General features: G+C 37.3%; 1 protein-coding gene across 1 annotated transcript in view; it reads left to right on the top strand.

Annotated features, from left to right (window-relative positions):
- Positions 1–3,131: 3,131 nt before the first annotated feature.
- side-VII (sidestep VII) overlaps positions 3,132–19,865 on the top strand; it is a 1,496,071-nt gene continuing 1,479,337 nt past the window's right edge. The window contains exon 1 of the mRNA XM_071598053.1: positions 3,132–3,708. Coding sequence (XP_071454154.1) covers positions 3,510–3,708 — 199 coding nt within the window. The 5' untranslated portion in view covers positions 3,132–3,509. The remainder of the gene's footprint in view (positions 3,709–19,865) is intronic.

Here is a 19,865-nt window from a genome sequence, read left to right as displayed (position 1 = left end):
CTGACGGGTAAACGCCAAATTTTTTATCTACACATTGAACATTAAAACGTTTATTTATTCATTGAATGAATATAATTTTATTTATTTTTCTTATTGAGAACTAAAGTCTCCCATCAACTATTTACCAATCAGGGAAAGGTGATGATTTAGGTCATTGGAGGTGACGTGATCATTTGAACGGTATGAAATTTATAGATGCCATAAATTAATATACAAAATACAAATGTATTCAGATGAAATGGTCTATTGAGTACAGAACCAAAATAGGTGTAATGATTCAGCCAATAGTAAAATAGTGCATTGCATCACAACATTTACGTTCAACAATCTAAAAATTTGATTCACGATTGGATGTACATTATGATTGCTGCAACTGATATTAATATCTTTTTCCTCAAGTACTTCTTATCAAATCTGATCATACTGCACTATGCAGTTACATTGACGGAATATAATTCTTGATCTTACGAAATTCTTAAACACATCAAAACCATTGGCGTAGACCATATTCTCAACGTAGAACTCGGATGCTCCTGAGGAAATAAGATACATATGGATTCGGATATTATTAAATACCTCAGTTGAAATAATGTATATTCGAGTGTTACACCTCCTCTAGCCACAGCTTGTACGATCAAATCATTTATGGCCCACTTTCAAACTCTCCATACGAATAGAAATTTTAAATACGCACGTAAAGAAAGGGGGCGTGAAAAATATTTTGAGCCTTCTCGATGAACTTAAAGAGATAATATGAGCGTAGTGAGCGTTAAAATTTTGAATGGCGCGAATGACCAGCAAAGCGAAAAAATAAGATCCCCACCTCCAGAAGGAGCCTTTTACCCGGTATCGGAAAGGTAACGCTTCTGTTTCACCCCGCTTGCACTTAAAGTTTATGCCGTACCTCAGGGGAGGAAGAGAGAGGCGCGAGGGTACACCCTTTCGCCTAACATGCCTCCCACACAGAGAGAAGAAAAAAAATGTTCTACTCACCTTTCCCACACCACACAAACACGTACGCCGATACAAGCCCCCCGCCACCTCCACATCATCTGCCCTAATCTCCACCCCCCTCTGCTCTTCGCCGTCAGAATTATCCAGGCCTCTTCAATTCCCTCCCCCCTCTATCTGCCTTCTCCTCCTCCTACGCCCCGTAAACCCCGCCACCGCCCCCCCGCGCTTGCGTCCGTTCCCCTTACCCTTTATCCTTAAACCCTGCGTCTCCTTCCTCCCCACCTCTCCACCCTGCTATATCCTCGTTCCCCCCCTTCTCTCTCTCCCGACACATCTCCGCGTTTCCCGTTTCGACCGCTCCACAGCGCTGGCGCGCAAGTTGTGGGGAGGGGGGGCCGCCTGTTTTCAAGGGGCTGTTCCGTATGCAGTCGTCGGCGGGATAGCGACCGTGACGGTTACGAGAGTTGTATTGCGAACCGACGGTTTTTGTCCCCTTTTTCTCCCATTTCTCTTTATCTAGATATAATATATGTATCTCTCTTTCTCTTGGTAGCCGTATACTCTCCCCGCCACCTCTCTCAAACTCCCTCCATAAACTATTACCCTTTTCACCCCGCCCCCATCAACGAACGAAGTTTTTGAGTTGCCACCAAACAGTGCTGTTCTTCGTGATATCGGCGTGTTGCACCTAGTTTCGTCCAGACTCTGGGAGGCACATTTGTTTTTTTTCCATCGAGCACTCTGGATCGCCTTGGGGATACAAAGACCCGTGTGCTCAGGGCTCGACGCCTTCGTTATGTGTACGTGTAAGTGTGTGTGAGTGTGTGTGTGTCGCAGATTGTTACAAAAACAACCACCTGGATCGCGAGGATCTCTTTGATAATTTGATCCGAATAGTTGAGGGAGCCCGCGCTCGACAATTTGACCTCTCCCCTTCATATTTCCGTGCGCCTTTCGACGTACCAGAGGGCACGGCTGGAGATCCGGCGCGTGGGCTAAATTCCGATTGACCATTCGTTTGGGACCCGAGTGTTTACTCAAGGACTATTTCTTTAAGGAGTGGGTTCCTCTCAAATCGGTCGACTTGATTTACATTTCGGCCAAGTGCCCCGGTGGTTCTTTCGTGAATATACGACGAGGAATTACGAATCCGGGCTCCCGAGAGAGGTCGGCCTACCCTCGAGAAGGTAACGCGGCAAATCCATCGTGAATAGGAAAAAAAATGTTCGGTTTTGGTGATTCATTGAATTATAGTGATTTCGTGGCGTGTGGAACGTCCGTTTTAAAGTGACCTCACAGCATTACCTTTGGATTGGTGGCGTGAAGGGAGTCTTTTCTCGGTGCGCTATTAAACCCCTTGGAAAGAAGAAATTTCCCGGCAGTAAATAAGAAGAAAAAATATTTCCCCAGAGTGGCTAGAAGGCTAGAATGGAATGAAAGAGGGACCTTAGGTGTGAACTCATTGTGAAAGTCAGGAAAGTGTGAAATTAGGAGTTGGGAAAAAGTTTCCCCAGAAGTGAAATTTTTATTCGTCTTCATTCTCTAGGTGTGATTTGTGTGGTTTAAGAATAGATTTTTATTGACCTTTTGGAGAAAGGAGTTAATAAGTTTTTGTATCCTAAAGGTGCGAAAAAGAATTCCGTATGTTTTCCTGTATTTCACTGTATCGCGCTCCGTTAATGTACATACTACGCAGGTTTTAGTGAAGGAATCAATTTCAACATGTACCAAAGATTTGATCTTCTTAAATGGAAGTAAAATGCAAGTAGTCCTCATGATTGGAATACTAGAGAAATATTTCGAGATCTCAGCTAAATTGTCGCAGGACTTATGAAAGGTATGTTTTTCTGCTACCGTTTTAAAATACTACAGAGTTACCCATTTAACAATCGATTTTTCTGTTAATATATTAGGGCATATTGAAGAAAAAACGGACCAGGTGATAGTTAATCATATAAGCTCAAAATATTGATCTTTTATTACCATTAAAGTTTTGGAAAGCAAGAAGGTTTCCAAAAAAGCCAAGTTAAAAAAACACGAAACAAATCCAGGCTGGGATATATATTAGTTATTCAGGGTTTTAGTGTGCAAAACCCTCCGGTGATATCTGCTGAGGTTACCTGTGGCACAGCACTAAAGAAACTGATCAAACTACGAATTGCTCCATAGAAAATGACTGTATGTCTCTGATCTCTTTGAAAGGTTGCAAAACTTAGGAATTAGTGGAGAAAAATTGAAACCAATATTTCATTTTCTGCCCCAAAAATTAGGGACTTGCAGGCCTGATGAAGGAAATTAAACCTCTGTCACGAGATGGGTGACTTGGAGAATACAGTGTGCTTCACGGTGATCCTAAGTCACGCCGCTCTCGCTTCCTTGTCAGCGGAGGGTTTATCCCACCGCATCGAGCACGGGATATCACCTCGAGTCGAAAACAAAATCTGAGCGTTGGCGAGGTTACAATTCTCCCTAACCCTCCCATCCTGTGGTTTGACCGTCATCTGTAGAGAGCACAAAACAGAATATATATTTACCTGAAAAAGGAATAAGAAGAAATGGCTTCCAGTGGACCGTGTGGTCAAGGAGCGGGCCGCAATAGTGGTCGTTACAGCGGGGATTCGAGCGGGAGGAGTGGGCGGATGACCAGGGCGAGGAAGGCGCCGGTCGCCGCTCCGAGGCGTTGTGGAGCGGCGGTGACGGTGTTGCTGCTTGCCATATCTTCCCTCTTCCCATGTTCCCGCGCCGCCAAGGATGGTGAGTGTTCATTTTCCAATATTATTATTATTATTGATATCGACATCATTTCAAACTACCGCTCCCTTCTTTTGAACCCTCAAGGCTTTTCCTTTGTTCGAAGAGGGTTAAAAGAATTTCATCGATTTCTATAAATTCTTCGTATGGTATTTACATTTTTCACCAGGGCCTCGTTTTGGGATATGTTCGTCCCGAATGAATGGATAAATATTGATCCGAATTTATCTATAGATTTTCTTTTGTGATGGAAAATATATTTGGATTTTTATTGACAACTTTTTAAAGTCGAATAAGATGTGGTAATGTGCGGAGTTTTTACCATTTTTTGAGCGATGGACGCATTCTTGTACCATACTTGTAATAAGAATACATTCTCCGTGACGATACAGTGATGATTTAAGTACTTAAAACATGAAGTGAATTCGATCGTGAAATAGTGAATAAAAACTCTTGGCCCTGATCAAATAGTCAAAACCGGATTTTAATAAACTATTCTAGCCGTGCAAAATTTAATTTTGATGGGTTTTAATGTGACAAAAATGGAAGAACATGGGTTTTGTCCACCCTGTTTTAATTGCAGGTCCCTTAGCTTTAAATTAGGAAATATTCGTCTTTAGCCAGAAATCGAGATACATTTTGTGGTGCTATAAGTTAGATCAAAAGTTAGCCTTGATTTGATATACTTTTACATCAAAATAAAATCCTGAACTTTGTCCTCAAAGTGATTCATAAACAACTATATTTATTTCTGCGTTAAAATTTACCTTATAAAAACGTGTATTATTCGTATTAAAATAGTACTCATGCCATTATCTTTCTCAATATATGTATCTGCAGTCAAAATGTTAATGTCAGAGCAGAGTTACGGAGTTTTTTTCTCTTTGAAGGTGAACTAGTAGTTACCAACTATTTTTAGTGAACAAACGTAGCTATAAGTTGCAATATATATCATTACTTGGGGTACTTGGGGTTTTTAGTTCAGATATTTGGAGAGAGTGATCATACGAAGTCGAAGTATACTTCGCTTCATCGCCGGATACATTAGTTTACCAATGTAATTTGGCCGTAATATTATTTTTGTACGGAAAAGAAAATCAGATGTCTATCTATTAGGAGATGGCTGTAATATTGTTTATTGAATAAAATTTTTCTCTCAGTGAGATTCATGTTGCCTTAATGAGAATTGCAAGGCTCTCAAATTTCCAGTAGTAATTATTCAGATTCACGTTGCAGCTCAAAGAGCTAATTTGGTAAACAAAATTAGCACACCCTTAACTAATAAGCTCTAAAATAAATTTAATTTCAGAAGAACAGTATTTGTAGATATCATAAGTTTTCAGTTTAATTAGCTGAAGCTTGTCGTTTCTAATCAATATTTATATTTGATTAAAGATCTCTTTTTTGATTAAATCTACTTTAATCATCGCCATGAACAAGATTATTTTCTAACAAGGTCGATCCTGTAAAACTAACTCTGATTAAATCTATACCTGCATCGTTCACGTGTACATTCACGCTTAAATAAAGGGTTAGGGTACAGACGTATACGTATTATAGTTTCCGTGAGTTGCCTGCATTCGAAAAACTTTTCAAAGAAATTACCGCGAGACTCATCAGGAAATGAAAAATATTATTTTAGATGTTTTTAAATCAATTTACTATTCCTCGAATGAAGAAAGATTCCTTCCTACGCCATTCACGTTATGTCTGATTTAATCCTTTGTGACCCAACGCTGTCCATAGCTTTCCAGCAACCGTTCAAGCAGCGGTCCAGGGTAGAATGTATAAGTACGAGGTGAGAAGTCAGGATATTGGGAAACATTTAAAAACAATTTGTATCGGAAATAATCCCCATAATTATGACCTAAGTACATGTAATGTATACATCTCTTCCTTACTTTGAAATTTTTCACATCATACTGACTTTTCAGTCAATTGATTGTATTTGTGAGGCAAAACGTTCTTTCAGTTTTTCCATTGCGAAAATATTTTTCATTTTTAATACTTTTATCGCCACATTATCTCTGGTGGTCTTCTTGTTAGGTAGAGGTCATGAGCGGCGCATTACTACATTTTCGTTGACTTGAGAGCACTCATCCACATCTAAATGTACTTCGCTGTACGATATTACAAAATTGCTACTCATTCCTCCATCCACCCTTAGTGCAAAACTGATAAAATATCTCTCATTCCTGTAAACTATAGTCTGATATTGTAAATTTTATCACGAGCGTGATGATCCAACTACACCTCGCTATCACCGCCGTGCACCGGTCCTGCTTTTTAAAATTTCACTGGGCAGCTTCCTTCTCTGTAAAACTTACGTCAAATGCTACAAAAACTGTAAGACTTCGTTGTCAAATCTTCATTTCCGTCCAAGTTACTCTCTCTTCATACATCTCCGTAAGAACGTCCCAAAAACCAAAAATCTACGCCAATTCTCTTTGCTTCGAAGGAAAGATTTTGGAACCACTCAGTTCTATGTTACTTGTTTACCTAAAATCTCAGCTAATTTATAATTCGTGTTTTCTTTCTTTTTGCATTACTGATAAAATGTTATAACATTTACGACGAGAAGATAAGTGTACCGGAACCGCTTCAAGGAAACAAGATTCGCTCCATGGAAATCCAGTTAATAAATACCAGCTGTGAAGATTAAACATTTTTTTGAATGACTCGAATATAATGTAATGCAAAAAGATGGAGGGGCGATTATTTATTTTCGGGAGCGTCATGTAGTTCAAGGAAAGAACGTTCAACTGGAATTAAAGCTGCCATGATACCACCTACAATTTTTTCGACAATTTTTTGTGAGCTACTTTAGTTTCCGTAGGAAGCTAAAGCTAAGGCATTCCTTTGATAAATGTATATATTATATGATGCGTTATTCTTCTCCGTACATTTTCGAGAAAATCTTCCACTCATGCTAATGTTTGAGTTCCTAAAAATTTGATTTACTTCGAGTCTGAAGAAGTCACTAGTAGGGTGTGCCGTTAAACCATTTGAAAAAACTTGAAAACGACTGCTATATTTCCTGGCATTCATTATGGAGAACAACTTTTTACTGCGATTTTCCTTTATTTTTCAATATTTTTACGCCTTAAGGTCGGAGACGAAAAAAGATTTGAAATGTAGAATAGAAATATTAAAACTACTCATGGTACACAAACAAACAAATAAACTAATTGTATCATATGATGACATTAAATTGTTGAGATCATTATTGGACAAATCGGTCATAGAAAGTAACGTGTACATTATACTACATAAACATTTGATTGATGCAAGTCCTAGAAAATACTACGATAGTACGATTCAATAATACATTAAGGAAAAATGATGTCTTTCACATTTGGGAAGTGGATAACTGCTCAACATTTGTTCAAATTTAAAAAATCCAATGTTTGTTTTGAGAACGTAATACTAAACGTATATATGGGAAACTAATTTCCGGTCTACAAACGAGGCAACCTCTAGCTCCCACTATCCTTATTCAAATAACGAAAATCACAAAATGATTTAAAAATTTTTACGTTATTATTATTATCTACTTTCATAATTCCATTCAAACACCGTTTTAAGAGTAATACTCGTACCAACGGTGTTGTGGTTAAATGTGTCCTGTTATCGGGCCACTCAAACTTTCTTCGCAAAATTGTATAATTAATTAATTTAAACATTTTATTAGATTATTATTTACCATGGATACCTACTTTACATTGTTTTATTTTTTGGTCTATTTTATATTTATAAAACTTCATTGCTGCAGATAATTTAGGGTTAATTGCGACAGTATTTTTTGGGTTATGAATTAAGTTCTACGAGATAATATATTTGCATAAAGCTCCTTGAATTCCTTACTGACATCCCCTTTACTTGTTAGTGAAAGGAAGTCATCGTACACAGCGGAATACAATCGTAAAAAAATTTTGGAGAAACTCCGTTAAAATATAAATTATATCTCTTGGACAAATATTGAAATAGTTCATTGATTTGAGTAACTTCTTGGTGTTCTAATGCTTGAATAGTGTTTCCCTTTCGAATTTAATTTCTTCTTTTTCCACATTCATTTCAACTAAAAATTTCTACAAAATCAGGTCAAAAATTTAAATTTTAATTTTCAGAGTGATTGTAGTCCTTACATGATTATAATACTGTCATCATTTTTATCAGGATGGCTGGAATTACCGAGCTGGGAAGGTAATTGTTTGCGAAAAATGTTTTCATTTGAACTTCCAAATAAATATATACCTCTTAATTTACACTTCAAATTTCCTTCTACGTCCCTTTCTGGATTTGTTATGCTGTTGGCGTACAGAATTATCAGTTTCGTTGGGGATTTCTAATAGTTTTTATTTTCGTATTTCTCTTATTTTGCTCATTTAGCAATAATATTTCGTTGCAATGTGAAATTATTGCATTTTGTAATTTCCTTGATCCACGTGAGAATACTTTGGAATGATTTTTATTCATTTTTGCCAGAAATTTATAAATATTTGGATTTCAAACATTGTCGTAGAGAACAATGTCGTAATGCAAAGTTTTGATTATATATAGAAATGTGAGATCGGCAATATTTGCTGTATTAGGATATCTGAGGCTATTTTCGTTAACCTTTTCCAAAATCTTTTCTCTTCTCTAATGCCTTCCTGTAAGCATTAAGTGCTCTTTTTTGCTAATATCAAGTATGTGACAATAGCTACCTAATTCAAGTATGTGAATGAACTACTATTTAGCACGTTTTTGTTTCAGTTACCAAATAAAATCTAAAACAAACATTAAAAAGGCCTAACATGAATGGTTTAACACCGTTTAATCCTTATACTCCAAGATTGAGATCATAGTAAATAAAATTTGACATGAAATTTGCAGAATCCAAAGGCACTCACAACCCTACTTCATCGTTAAATTACCATTGAGGAGAAAAACATTTCGTTGACAGTGATGTTTGTCAATAGCCTTCGTTTACGAAGAAATGGTGAAAGAAACGCAATTTGTCCCTTTCCGGATAATAAAATATCGAAACAATCTGATTTGAGGGATTCGCTCGTTAGGTTTGGATTCAGCGTTGGGCGACCGATTCATAACCGTAGCTTTTTTTTCATTTTCCTCCGCTCCTGGTACACTAAAAAAACCTAGCAATGGGTTTGCATATGCATTTTTTCCCGTCCACCAGTGGATCGGAAAATGGGTTACTCCTGGGCGCGCGAACAATTGACTATCTAATCCGCGAATGTTTGGCTTCGAAAGGCAAATCTACACGGTGAACATCTGCATCGGAAATACTCGTGCCTCTCCCCACCCCACCTCTACCGACTCTTTTCCCTTCCCACGCCACCCTCCCACTAACTCCACCATTCCCTACACCCCCTTTCCACCTCCCGTGTCCTGTGGCTCGACCATCCTTTAAACGCTCTTTACAAAGGAGCCTCACTAACGAGCGATAGCCGTCGAAGGAACAAAAATAATCGCGGAAATCATTGTATCCCAGTCCTCTGACCTAGGCGAACCAATCAAATCTTCCGCCAAAGGTTTGCGAGCCGTCCTTACCTCTTGACTGGATAAAGGTATTCGATTTGCTTTTCAGTTCTCTCGGAATTCAATTCCTTGTCTGGAAATATTTCTCATCCTGCTCGAAAACCTTCCATTCTGCACCTTTTCCCTCAACCCTATAGCTTCGACAAGTCGAAAGATGTCGCATTGATGGATTCAACAACTTTAATAATGCATCTTGTGTGATGAACCCTACCAAAAGTACAAATAAAATTAAATGCCCCGTTAGAAAATAACAATTACGATGTAATTTTTATACAATGTGAATTAGAGTTATTTTATCTTTCGCTCGTATTCAAAATTAAAGTGGTGGCTTTTTTTCACACTGTTGTTCGTTATCACTAAACTTTATCGTATTTAGGCCTTAGTTTTAAGCTGGATATACATTGCATTCACTGGTAGGTAATGGCTTCTCCTTTTTTACGCCCAAATAGTGTATTTGCCAATAAAAGCGACAAAACGTTTCAAATATATGCTGTATGAAAATATAAACCACCTGGAATGGGAACAAAACAGTTAATATTACACGTAGAATCTAAAAAAACTCATAGAAAACAAAAAACAGTAAAATTGCTTAGAAAATAAAAGTTACTCATAGAAATTATGTTTCGTAGTCGTTTAATTTTTTTTGAGTTTTCTATGGTCAAAAATTTCGAAACGACTCCAGTGTGCCTAGAATAATGACAGCTAACGAAAATTTCTCTTTTTGCCAGATCAGAGAAGTTAGTTCTCCACACAACGTAGAATGCCTAACGTGACATTTTCAGTCTCGTCACCCAATTTCTCCTCCCCTCCAAGAGATCTTGTTCGCAAGGATCGATGCAATCGTAATGGTCTCCATTTCGCTCGATTAAATCCGTTTGTGTCCCTCGTCGATTGTCGCCGGTTCTCCCTCCCCTGCCGACTCCCCTGACCGCGGCTCCTCCGTATCCTCTCTGCCGTCGTCACTAGCCACGCTCGCCGCACATGAAAGCCAACCGTGGGGCATCAGGAGGCGGTTGAATGGGATCGCGAGATCGAGAGTTACCTGTGGCCTTATGTCGATGTTGACATTTAACGACTGCCCCGCACCGATTTTGTTCCAATTCGCTCAATTGGTGAGGGTTTAGTCCTTTTAAATATGATCTCTTTTGCGTTTAGATTAGCATAAAAAATTACTTGTATTCTTGGAATAGTCTCATGCCTCAAAACTTGCTGGGCGAAAAGACTTCCCGTTTATTTCATACGTAGGAATATTGTATTGACAAGGATTATTTTAGACTAGGTATTTCCTCAAGAATAGAAAAAGATCTAACCAGGATGGTACGGCCGGTTCAAAAATATTTTACATCACAAGAGGGAAGCCATATTTTAATTGTTGCAGGGATATGCTCTCAAAGAATCAATTCCACAATAATTAAAAAATATATAAATCTGTTGTTCGTGGTTTTTCTAATTTAATAAAACTTACGCAGATTTTTAAGTCTGTCTCTTTCACTCAAGGCCATTTTTCCCTTCATAAAAATCAAAATTTGGGAAAAATCAATTTCCATTATATGGAACACGACTAAAATACGTATTACCACAAATAAATATGTTAACACAGGAATTGAATATTTCATAATTTTTTATGGTTTAAAATTATAACTGGATCATCTCCTACCGTGGTTTTCAAATGAGAGTGGAGGTACCAAAGTTAGGGTTGTGTTATATTATGGGGGATCAAGCGTGTCTCTGTCGCAAATCTTTGGCGGTTGAAATTGAAAAATATAATTATTACTCTTAAATACTCAAAAAAAGTGTTTTTATGAACAATTGGCAATGTCCCTCACGCGGCAGTTTTGGTGACTAGCAAAAAGTGGGTGCCATGTCCAACTTGAAGTGACAGAGGTACGGGAAAAATATTAATTCCTGTCATTGGTCTAAAAATTTGCATTGAAATATATATCAAGATAATCTTGAAGAAAGGTGATTCTGGAAAAATTCATACTTAAGCAATTCATATGTAGAGAAAATTTGGAGTACGGAAGAGGGAGAAATACAAACTTTGGTTCTATATGATAAGTTAGGAAGATTTATAGATATTTTAGAAAGATATAGTTACTGAGTTATGGAAATGATGTGCAGGAGTACAGTATTAGATTGTAGGTATTGATTGGAGGAAAATTAAAGCCCAGAAACTGAAGACGGATATTTCTCGTAGTGCAAAATGTGTCCATGTGGTAAAAATGCTTTGAATATCGTAAATCAACGAGAATTGTGTTAATTGAAAAACATTAGCTTTTGGGGTAAGTGCAAAACTCTATATGATTGGTAACCATTTTAATGAAATCATTTGAAAGAAGGGCATTATCTTAGAGTTAGATCGACCAATAAACCAATTACTCCGACACATCCTGCTGTCATTTACAAGAGTATTTAATTTGGTTCTGATTAATTTGTTTTTAAAATTGAAATTTAAGATGCATACATATATGTGTGCGTAAAGACACACACACAAATATAGGTATATGTAAATAAATAAATATATACATATATATATATATATATATATATATATATATATATATATATATATATATATACATATATATAATAAAAACCACTAAGTTTCTTTATGCTTCATTAAAAAGTTTTAGAATGACATTAGCCTATTGCGCATGAATAAACAACTAATATTTTCTCCCAACCCAGCGGATGAGGGAAACATTATCGGGTGCGCCAACTAATATATTAATTATTTTTTTCCCTGGCGTTTAAGGTTGGATTACTTCCCTTTAAAAGAATAGGAATAAGGATGTGTTGGATATGAAGAGACGATAAAGAAAAGATAAAGAAAAGGAGACGGTGTGACGACAAGTAGAAGGGCATAATTAGCATGGTTAATATTATATAAAAGTCACAAATTCAGAAAAATGATATATGTCTGACTTTTTAAGATAAATGAAATAGCATTTTTCAATAAAGAAAAAACTTCGGTATTTTCAACGGATTAGTGTGAAGAGACACTTATGTACAAAACCGATTTAGATCTTGATTTGGATTTTGATAAAACCTTATTTGATTTTGATTAACACACGCGTGTAAAGTATTCCGCTATCAAATTATCAGTTCTGCAAAAGTCATTCTCCAATGTGAATAACCGCAATACGACTGGCCGCACATTTTACATGTTATTTGTCCATATAAATAATGTTATAATAAACAGCCACCATATCTTCTCCCAAAAAATAAATTCTTGATGCTGTTTGAACAAGAGTTTTTCTAATATCATTGGTCAATTTTTAATTAAATTTCACTAAAATCACATTTAATTGCATAACAAGCTACTCAGGCTTTTTATTGCTTAACATTTTGCAATTCAGGACACCCCAAAAGTCTTTTATTTTTCGTGTGGATAAATTCTACATTATTTAAACGAGAAACCCGTCTGATACTACTGGGAGATACCCGAGCAGATCAAGGTTTGCGCCATAAATGATGACGAGTGTTTTGAGAGAATGTGGTTCTCTTTCCCGGACGTGACTTTCATAGGATGTAATTTATGAGGTTCCTGTGGTCACTCCGCTTCCCCAGTTTCACTCATTGGGCTCAAAAGGGTATTTTTTTGCCATCTGACCTCTCGCCATTCTCCTTGTCGACGCGTTTTCTCCTTATCTCTCTCTTTTCTTTACCTTCCCCCTATATCCGACGTATCCATATTCCAATTTATTCAAAGAGAAGTGATCTGGCCGTAAACGCAAGTAAAAAACAGTTTTTTCTTGTTATAATAACATTTATACCCCAGAGCTATCCGATTCCACTCCCATTGGTATAGTCTAGGACATCCATCATGTATCCGAATCAGATAGCTGTGTTGCATATTTCACCGATAACATTTGACCCACTTTCATTTAGCAGATTTGCACGATACTCACACATGAAACTGAGCTCAGACTAAGGAAATCATATTATATTAAGTCGACCAATGTGACCTTTATATATCATAATGCGTGTATATTCCGACACTTAAGGGCAGTAATTACGTTAATTAAGGTTGGAAAAAAACTTCGATAAGGAGATTTCCTTATCAGTTGACCTCGACTCTCTGGTCATATGGAGGAGCCGTGGTTTTCGACCGTTTATACGTAATAATCACGATGGCTTACCTTAAAGTTTGCGGACTATTTTTATGAATCAGCATTTCATCAGCCGCAGTGAAATTCTCATTTCAATTAATTACCTTAGCTTGAATGGTGATGTTTTCAATGTGATGTGACAGTAACGGAAAACAACCCAAAGAAAAGTGTCATTGCGTGCGTTTGTGAAATTTTGCTTGAGTTTTTCATCTCATTACTGAAATAAATAATATTGAGAGAATTTGTACGTATTTAGTGTTAAATAACTCATCGGCATTTTCTAAAGGAAACAATTTTTTGAATAATGTTATTTTGACAATATAGTATTTATAGTTTTTATTTTATGCAGTGAAATATTCGTGACTTCGGATACGGGTTATTTATGCAGATATGGTCGCCAAAAGTTGACAACCATCCATTTTGACGCGTTCTTTGACCGCTTTGCGTGGTTTTCTCTTTTTAATGGTCTTGAAATTGAAATGTCTGTCATTGATATTGTACCGCGTATTAACACTATACATGAAGCTCTCATATTCTATATAATTTTGCAGTTTAACAGAAAAATACACTTTCCTAGTTCATAGATTTAAATCCTGCCGGAGCCTCTTCCCGAGTTTTGTTAAAGGCTTCTGGGCCAGTGTAGTTTCAAGGGTTTAAGGAGTGCAAAAATTACCCATTCTGTCTAAAAATATTCACTTATTCAGCATATCATACTCAATATATAAATGAAATAATATTCCTAAAATAATACCTGGTTACTGCACTAAGTACCTTCTATTACTATATCTCTGTAAAAATGTGTTCTGTCTCACTACCGCTGGTTGATTTTTTCGCTTCCGTTCTTCAGTGGTGCGTGAATTACCTCTTGGTATTTGAATCTCAAGGCCATTTCTCTTTGATTATTGCTTTCGGAAGCATAGCTGCTCCATTGGTTCTTTCAGCAGTGCTTCCCTGATATGTGAGATATTACACAGTGGAAAAATCATTCCCCTAGACATGGATAATTTTACGGCATTACCAGGAGTTTTTTTGTGCAGTGCTTCTCAGATTTCCAAGGCGGTGGGATTTGCACTCGTGATATATTTACTGCAACTATACTTTGTACCTGAAGTGACAAAGTGGGGAAACAAGGGTTATTATTTATAACCTCACGTAGTAAGCCCTTAAACAGGGTAGTTTATGTCTCACCGTGTTACTGCTTAACCATTTCCTTGGCAAAAAAGAACACTACGCAAGACATTCAACCGATTTTCGGGTGGCTAGATCGATCGCGATTGCAGCAGTTTGCAGTAATTACTGTCATAATATACTGAACAGCTATAATTATATGTTCAGCATGATTTCAGCGAGGTTCTTACGAATTGTCTCAATTGAAAACGTGATGGATTTTATGCGGCACGAGCCCATTTATTTACGACATATGGAAAAATTGCATGGAAATTCCTTGTGAATTCATGTGAATTCAAATCAACCATAGTAATTATGTTTAAAAGACGTCATTAATTTATTGAACATAAATAAAATTTGTAGGATTAGCTGATCGAAGACAGTGCTTATCATACACAAGGTGCAATGGAAAATCCGCTGTATATAAAAAGGAAATATTGATTTTTTTATCATAAAAGGAAGGTTTGACTACTTGTTAATACCAACCACTATCTGTAATTGCTGCATACACTGACAATTATTAGAGTATAATTAGGAAACGTAAGAAAAAAAATGTATATATATATATATATATATATATATATATATATATATATATATATATATATACTACCTTGATCAAAAATTTCCCGGAATTTATTCAGAAAATTAAAAATACAAGTTTATTCATCTAAATCTATATTGTCCCCTTCAAAGTAATCCCCATCGACTGCAACACACTTATGCCAGCGCTTGATCCAATCCTCGAAACATTTTTTATATTCGGTTTTCGGTATGTCCATCAGTGCTTCCTGCGATTTTTCCATTACTTCCTCTCGGCTGCTAAAACGCGTTCCCCGTAATGGTTTTTTAACTCGACTGAACAGAAAGAAGTCACAGGGTGAATCGGGTGAATTCGGTGGCTGTTGGATGGTATTTGTTGCATTTTTCGTCAAAAAATTACGAATAATGATAGCACTGTGCGACGGTGCGTTATCATGGTGCAAAATCCACGAGTTTTCTGCCCACATTTCTGGTCTCTTTCGGCGAATTGCTTCACGCAAACGTCTCATAACGCCCAAATAATACTCTTTGTTTACTGTGTGGCCTTCTGGCAAAAATTCATGATGCACTACACCGTTGTAATCCATGAAAACCGTCAGCATTGCCTTCTTTTTTGACTGAAAACGACGTGGTTTTTTTGGTCTCGGCTCATTTGGTGAACGCCATTCACTTGCCTGATGTCTGGATTGCGTGTCGTACTCATAAACCCACGTCTCGTCTCCAGTAATGATCCTTTTGATGAATGTGGGATCGGATTCAGCCTCGCAAATCATGTCTTTTGCGAGGTCAACACGGTCTCTTTTTTGCATGAAATTGAGGTCTTTCGGCACCAACTTTGCTGCTACACGACGGAAACCCAAATCATTAACCACAATGTCTTGGGCGGATCCATAGGCAATGTTCAAGTCCTCCGCTATTTATCTGATGGTTAATTTGCGGTTATTGACCAACATTTCTTTTACTTTATCAATTTTTTCACCGACTTTCGATGTCGATGGTCTGCCACTGCGTTCATCATCTTCGATTGACTCACGACCACTTCTGAACCGCTCGTGCCACTGGTAAACGACCGTTTTTTTTTAGAGAATCGTTGCCGAAACACTTTTCCAACATTTCCAACGTCCGTGCGCCACTAAATCCGTTTTTTACGCAAAATTTAATGCAAGTTCGTTGTTGCAAATTTAAATCCATTTCTGCAATTGTAAAAAATCGCCAACACACACAGAGATAGATGTACTCTTGGCTACGTAACTTTTGCAAATGTCAAGTTATGACACTAAGATTTAAAGGGAATATCAACAACAGATGTACCAATTTAACAAAAAAAACAGAACTCAAATCGGAACGAGGGGGGCGCCACACGGTGGTTATTCCGGGAACTTTTTGATCAAGGTAGTATATAATTCCAAATGTTGAAATAGCAGTCGTATGTAGTTATTAATATCAGTCTGAATAAATTAATGGTATTTTCAATGAAAAAGAATTGGGCATTTTTCAGGACACCTAATATTTTTTTATTTATATTATATAAAGCGCAATTTAGTTGCTAACTACTTAGGAATACATTAACCATGCACTTTTTTCCGTCAATATTAACGCATCTGGAATTTTTATTTATGCCTATTTCTGATTAAAATATTAGGGTGTCCGAACATGCTGAGTCTATCCATACTTAAATGTTTTAACAATGTCTGTATTTTCATACTATGGAATCAACGAAAACATTTTTTGACACATTTTGCGGATAAATTGTTAGTTCTTAAAATATCAGCAGTCTATACTAAGTACAAAATTTTACATTCGTTCACGCTAACTCCTTGTGTTTTCCATTGATCTTCGATTATATTCAAATTTGTGGGTTAAAATAATGGTTTCACCCTTCTAAATTGGATCCTTCCGCAATAATTTAAATATTTAAGATGAAGATTTAATTCAGGCGGAGCTGGCATTATCACAGGCTGCTTTTTTCTTTAAAATTCTTCTCTTCTCCCAGTAATAATTTCTTTATCGGCTCAAAAAATGTTTGCAATCTGATTATTGTGGAGGGAATAAATCTGACTCTCAAATCCTTTAATCAAATCGTACACTATCGTCGAAAGGAAATTACAACACGTAATCTTGACGGGTGAAAACAGCTGGCTAAGTCGTCGAAAAAGATATTTTTTTTTACAGAAGGTTGCTTTCCTATCGCCTGTCGATCTGAATATATTTCGCGATGTCCATACCGATCCAACGGGCTACTGATATTTAAATCCCGGGATGGGAAAACTGAATGAAGCGCCCTTTTGCTGAGCGATAACGCCCTCAAGCGTTGAGGATTATGATCGCATCCGTACGCGGTTTCAATATGGGTTTCGAAGAGGGGGTGAGGAATATGGACTTCTCCACAGCCATCCCCTCCACATCCGCCGCTTTACCCTTCAATGCCAACTCAATCCCGTTGCCTTCGCTTCCGCAGAAAAAACCTTTTTATTCCCCCCCTCCCTTAAAACCTCTCCGACGAACTCGCGGCCTTCTAAATCCTTCGGAATTCGCATTAGTTGTATATTTCATCTTCCTCCCCTCCCTCTCCCCATCCAATGCACTGCCGAAAACTTTAATATATCCAATGACTGGAGCGGAGAATGCATCCCAGAAAATCTTCCTGAGAATGAATGCTTTGGGGAATATTCCTCGGCCTTCTTTTCATCTACTTATCTTCACAAGTTTATTCGTGGCACCATCTGTACCGTTTCCCACAGTTTTGAAACTCGCAGCCGGCGTTGCGGAGTGCGTTAAAAATGAAGGGAATAATTCCATTTCCTTATCCTTTAGGTGGGATTTTATTTTATGCTCCCGACCGAGATTCATTTATAGCGGCGTTGGGTAGAAATAAAAAGGAGACGGAGATATGCATTCAAATTAAAGGCTTCTCGGGCAGATGCGAATTGAGATTCGATCAGGATCCGAGATTACAGTGTGTTTTTGTGTATAAAATTGGCTAGATCGTGCACAGGGGGCGCGTTTTTCCAGGTCACCGGCGTGGGCATTGGTCTGAATTACGTTCACATTATGAGTTACTTTGAAGGAGATAATCGTTACGGTTATTGAATTCTTTTGCCCGTCCCTTAAGATGGTCTTACCAGTATTACTGCATCGGCAAAGCGAGAATGTTCCGCGCCACCATGCCGTGCCCACGGCCGCATCCACGTTACCTCCCATACGCGGCGGTACTAGAGTAGGCATTATAGTGGCAAGAGATAAGAATGCGGGCTAGGTCGGCACGGATAAATGAAGCGAATAGAATAGGAAGTGAAGGAAATGGATGTGAAATTTAAGGGCTCGTAAGTAAAGGGTGTCGGGATACGATAGCGTGCCCTACTTGCGGCGAATGATAAGGGCAGTGCACTCCAGCGTTGGTCGGAGAGTTGAGGAGAACGAGTTTTAGACTCGTGTCTTTTTCTCTCTCTCTCTTTCCAATTTCTATATCTAAATTTGATTATAAAGTATCTGGGTGATAAATTACGTTTAAAAAGGCGCCGCAATTCATAAATTCTTTTTCAGCGAATATATGAAAAATATAATTATATTTACAACAAAATTTAACTCCACTCTTCCCTGAACAATTTCATTCTTACAAGCTTTTTTTCTATTTCTCATGTGAGGATCAGAATGATTCGTCAGAATAGGAATAAAAAACGATGAACGGGAATAAAATACCGGCAGTGAAATAAAAATGTGACTGCAACTCCGAAATTAAAATAAGAAAATTATTCGTTGAATTCATTTCTTTTGCTAAAAATTTTTAATCAAATTTAATATTAAGATTTGATTGGGTTCTTTGAGCTCAAATCTTATCAACATTATTCCCGATATTTGTATAGAGCGTAATTACAATAACTTAATAACCATGTTATTTTCTATTAGTACAAGTATGTCTCACAAGTGTAGTTTTTATCATATGGAGATGATGAAGTATGATAAAATGAAGATAAATGGCGTGAAAAGATATAGACTTTATCGGAGGATGGCTCTACACCTTGTAATAAATGTTAAAATGTCACGAGACGTGAGCAGTAGGACATAAAGTTCATTAACCTTCCAAAAATATACCTACTTTCAAGATAGTATCTCGGTGGGCATCCAGTAGATTAGATCCTAGCTCGCAAAGCGTCACTTTGCAAGGAATTGAACAAGGCAGTAAACGCTGTGCTGTATAGTACAATTGATAGTGGAGATACAATCAGGAAATTGAAAGCAAACCAACAAAATATTAATGCTTAGGTCTGGTGGCGTGGAGTTTTACGTCTATTTCGTATGAAGAACCGGGAAGCAGGGCAGTGGTAGAAAAGATTTTTCGAATACAGACCAATGTTTCACTGTTTTTGTTTCACTCGTGGTCACATTTTACGTGCGACGATGTTGAAAGGAGGTGAAACTGAATGGCGTCTGTTTTACAGAAACATCGATGAAGACAAGGATATAATACATTTCTATGGATCACCAGAGCTTCTCGTATTCGCAATGCTGGGAATATAGTATTCTGTAATAATTTTGCGTATCAACTGAAATTCATTCTATTTTTAGGCATTATTGATTATGTTAAAGGCTATCAGAGGGATTTCGGCGTTTTTCCTCTACTTTGAAAGAATTTTTTTCGTTTTCCTTCATACGAGTAGTTATATTACGTTACGAGTAGCAGCAACGCTATCTCACCACCGTATTTCACCCAAACTCTCTAAAAACTTGTCATTATATGCGTTTTTATTCGCTTGGCTTGAATAAATGGTATGTCATAGAAGTACTCCTTTTTTTTAT

This window comes from Hetaerina americana, unplaced genomic scaffold (assembly GCF_022747635.1).
Source record: "Hetaerina americana unplaced genomic scaffold, ioHetAmer1.1.p SCAF_9, whole genome shotgun sequence".
Taxonomy (NCBI): Eukaryota; Metazoa; Arthropoda; class Insecta; order Odonata; family Calopterygidae; genus Hetaerina; species Hetaerina americana.
The sequence above is the reverse complement of the archived record's forward strand: the minus strand, read 5'-3'. Positions and strand labels throughout refer to the sequence as shown.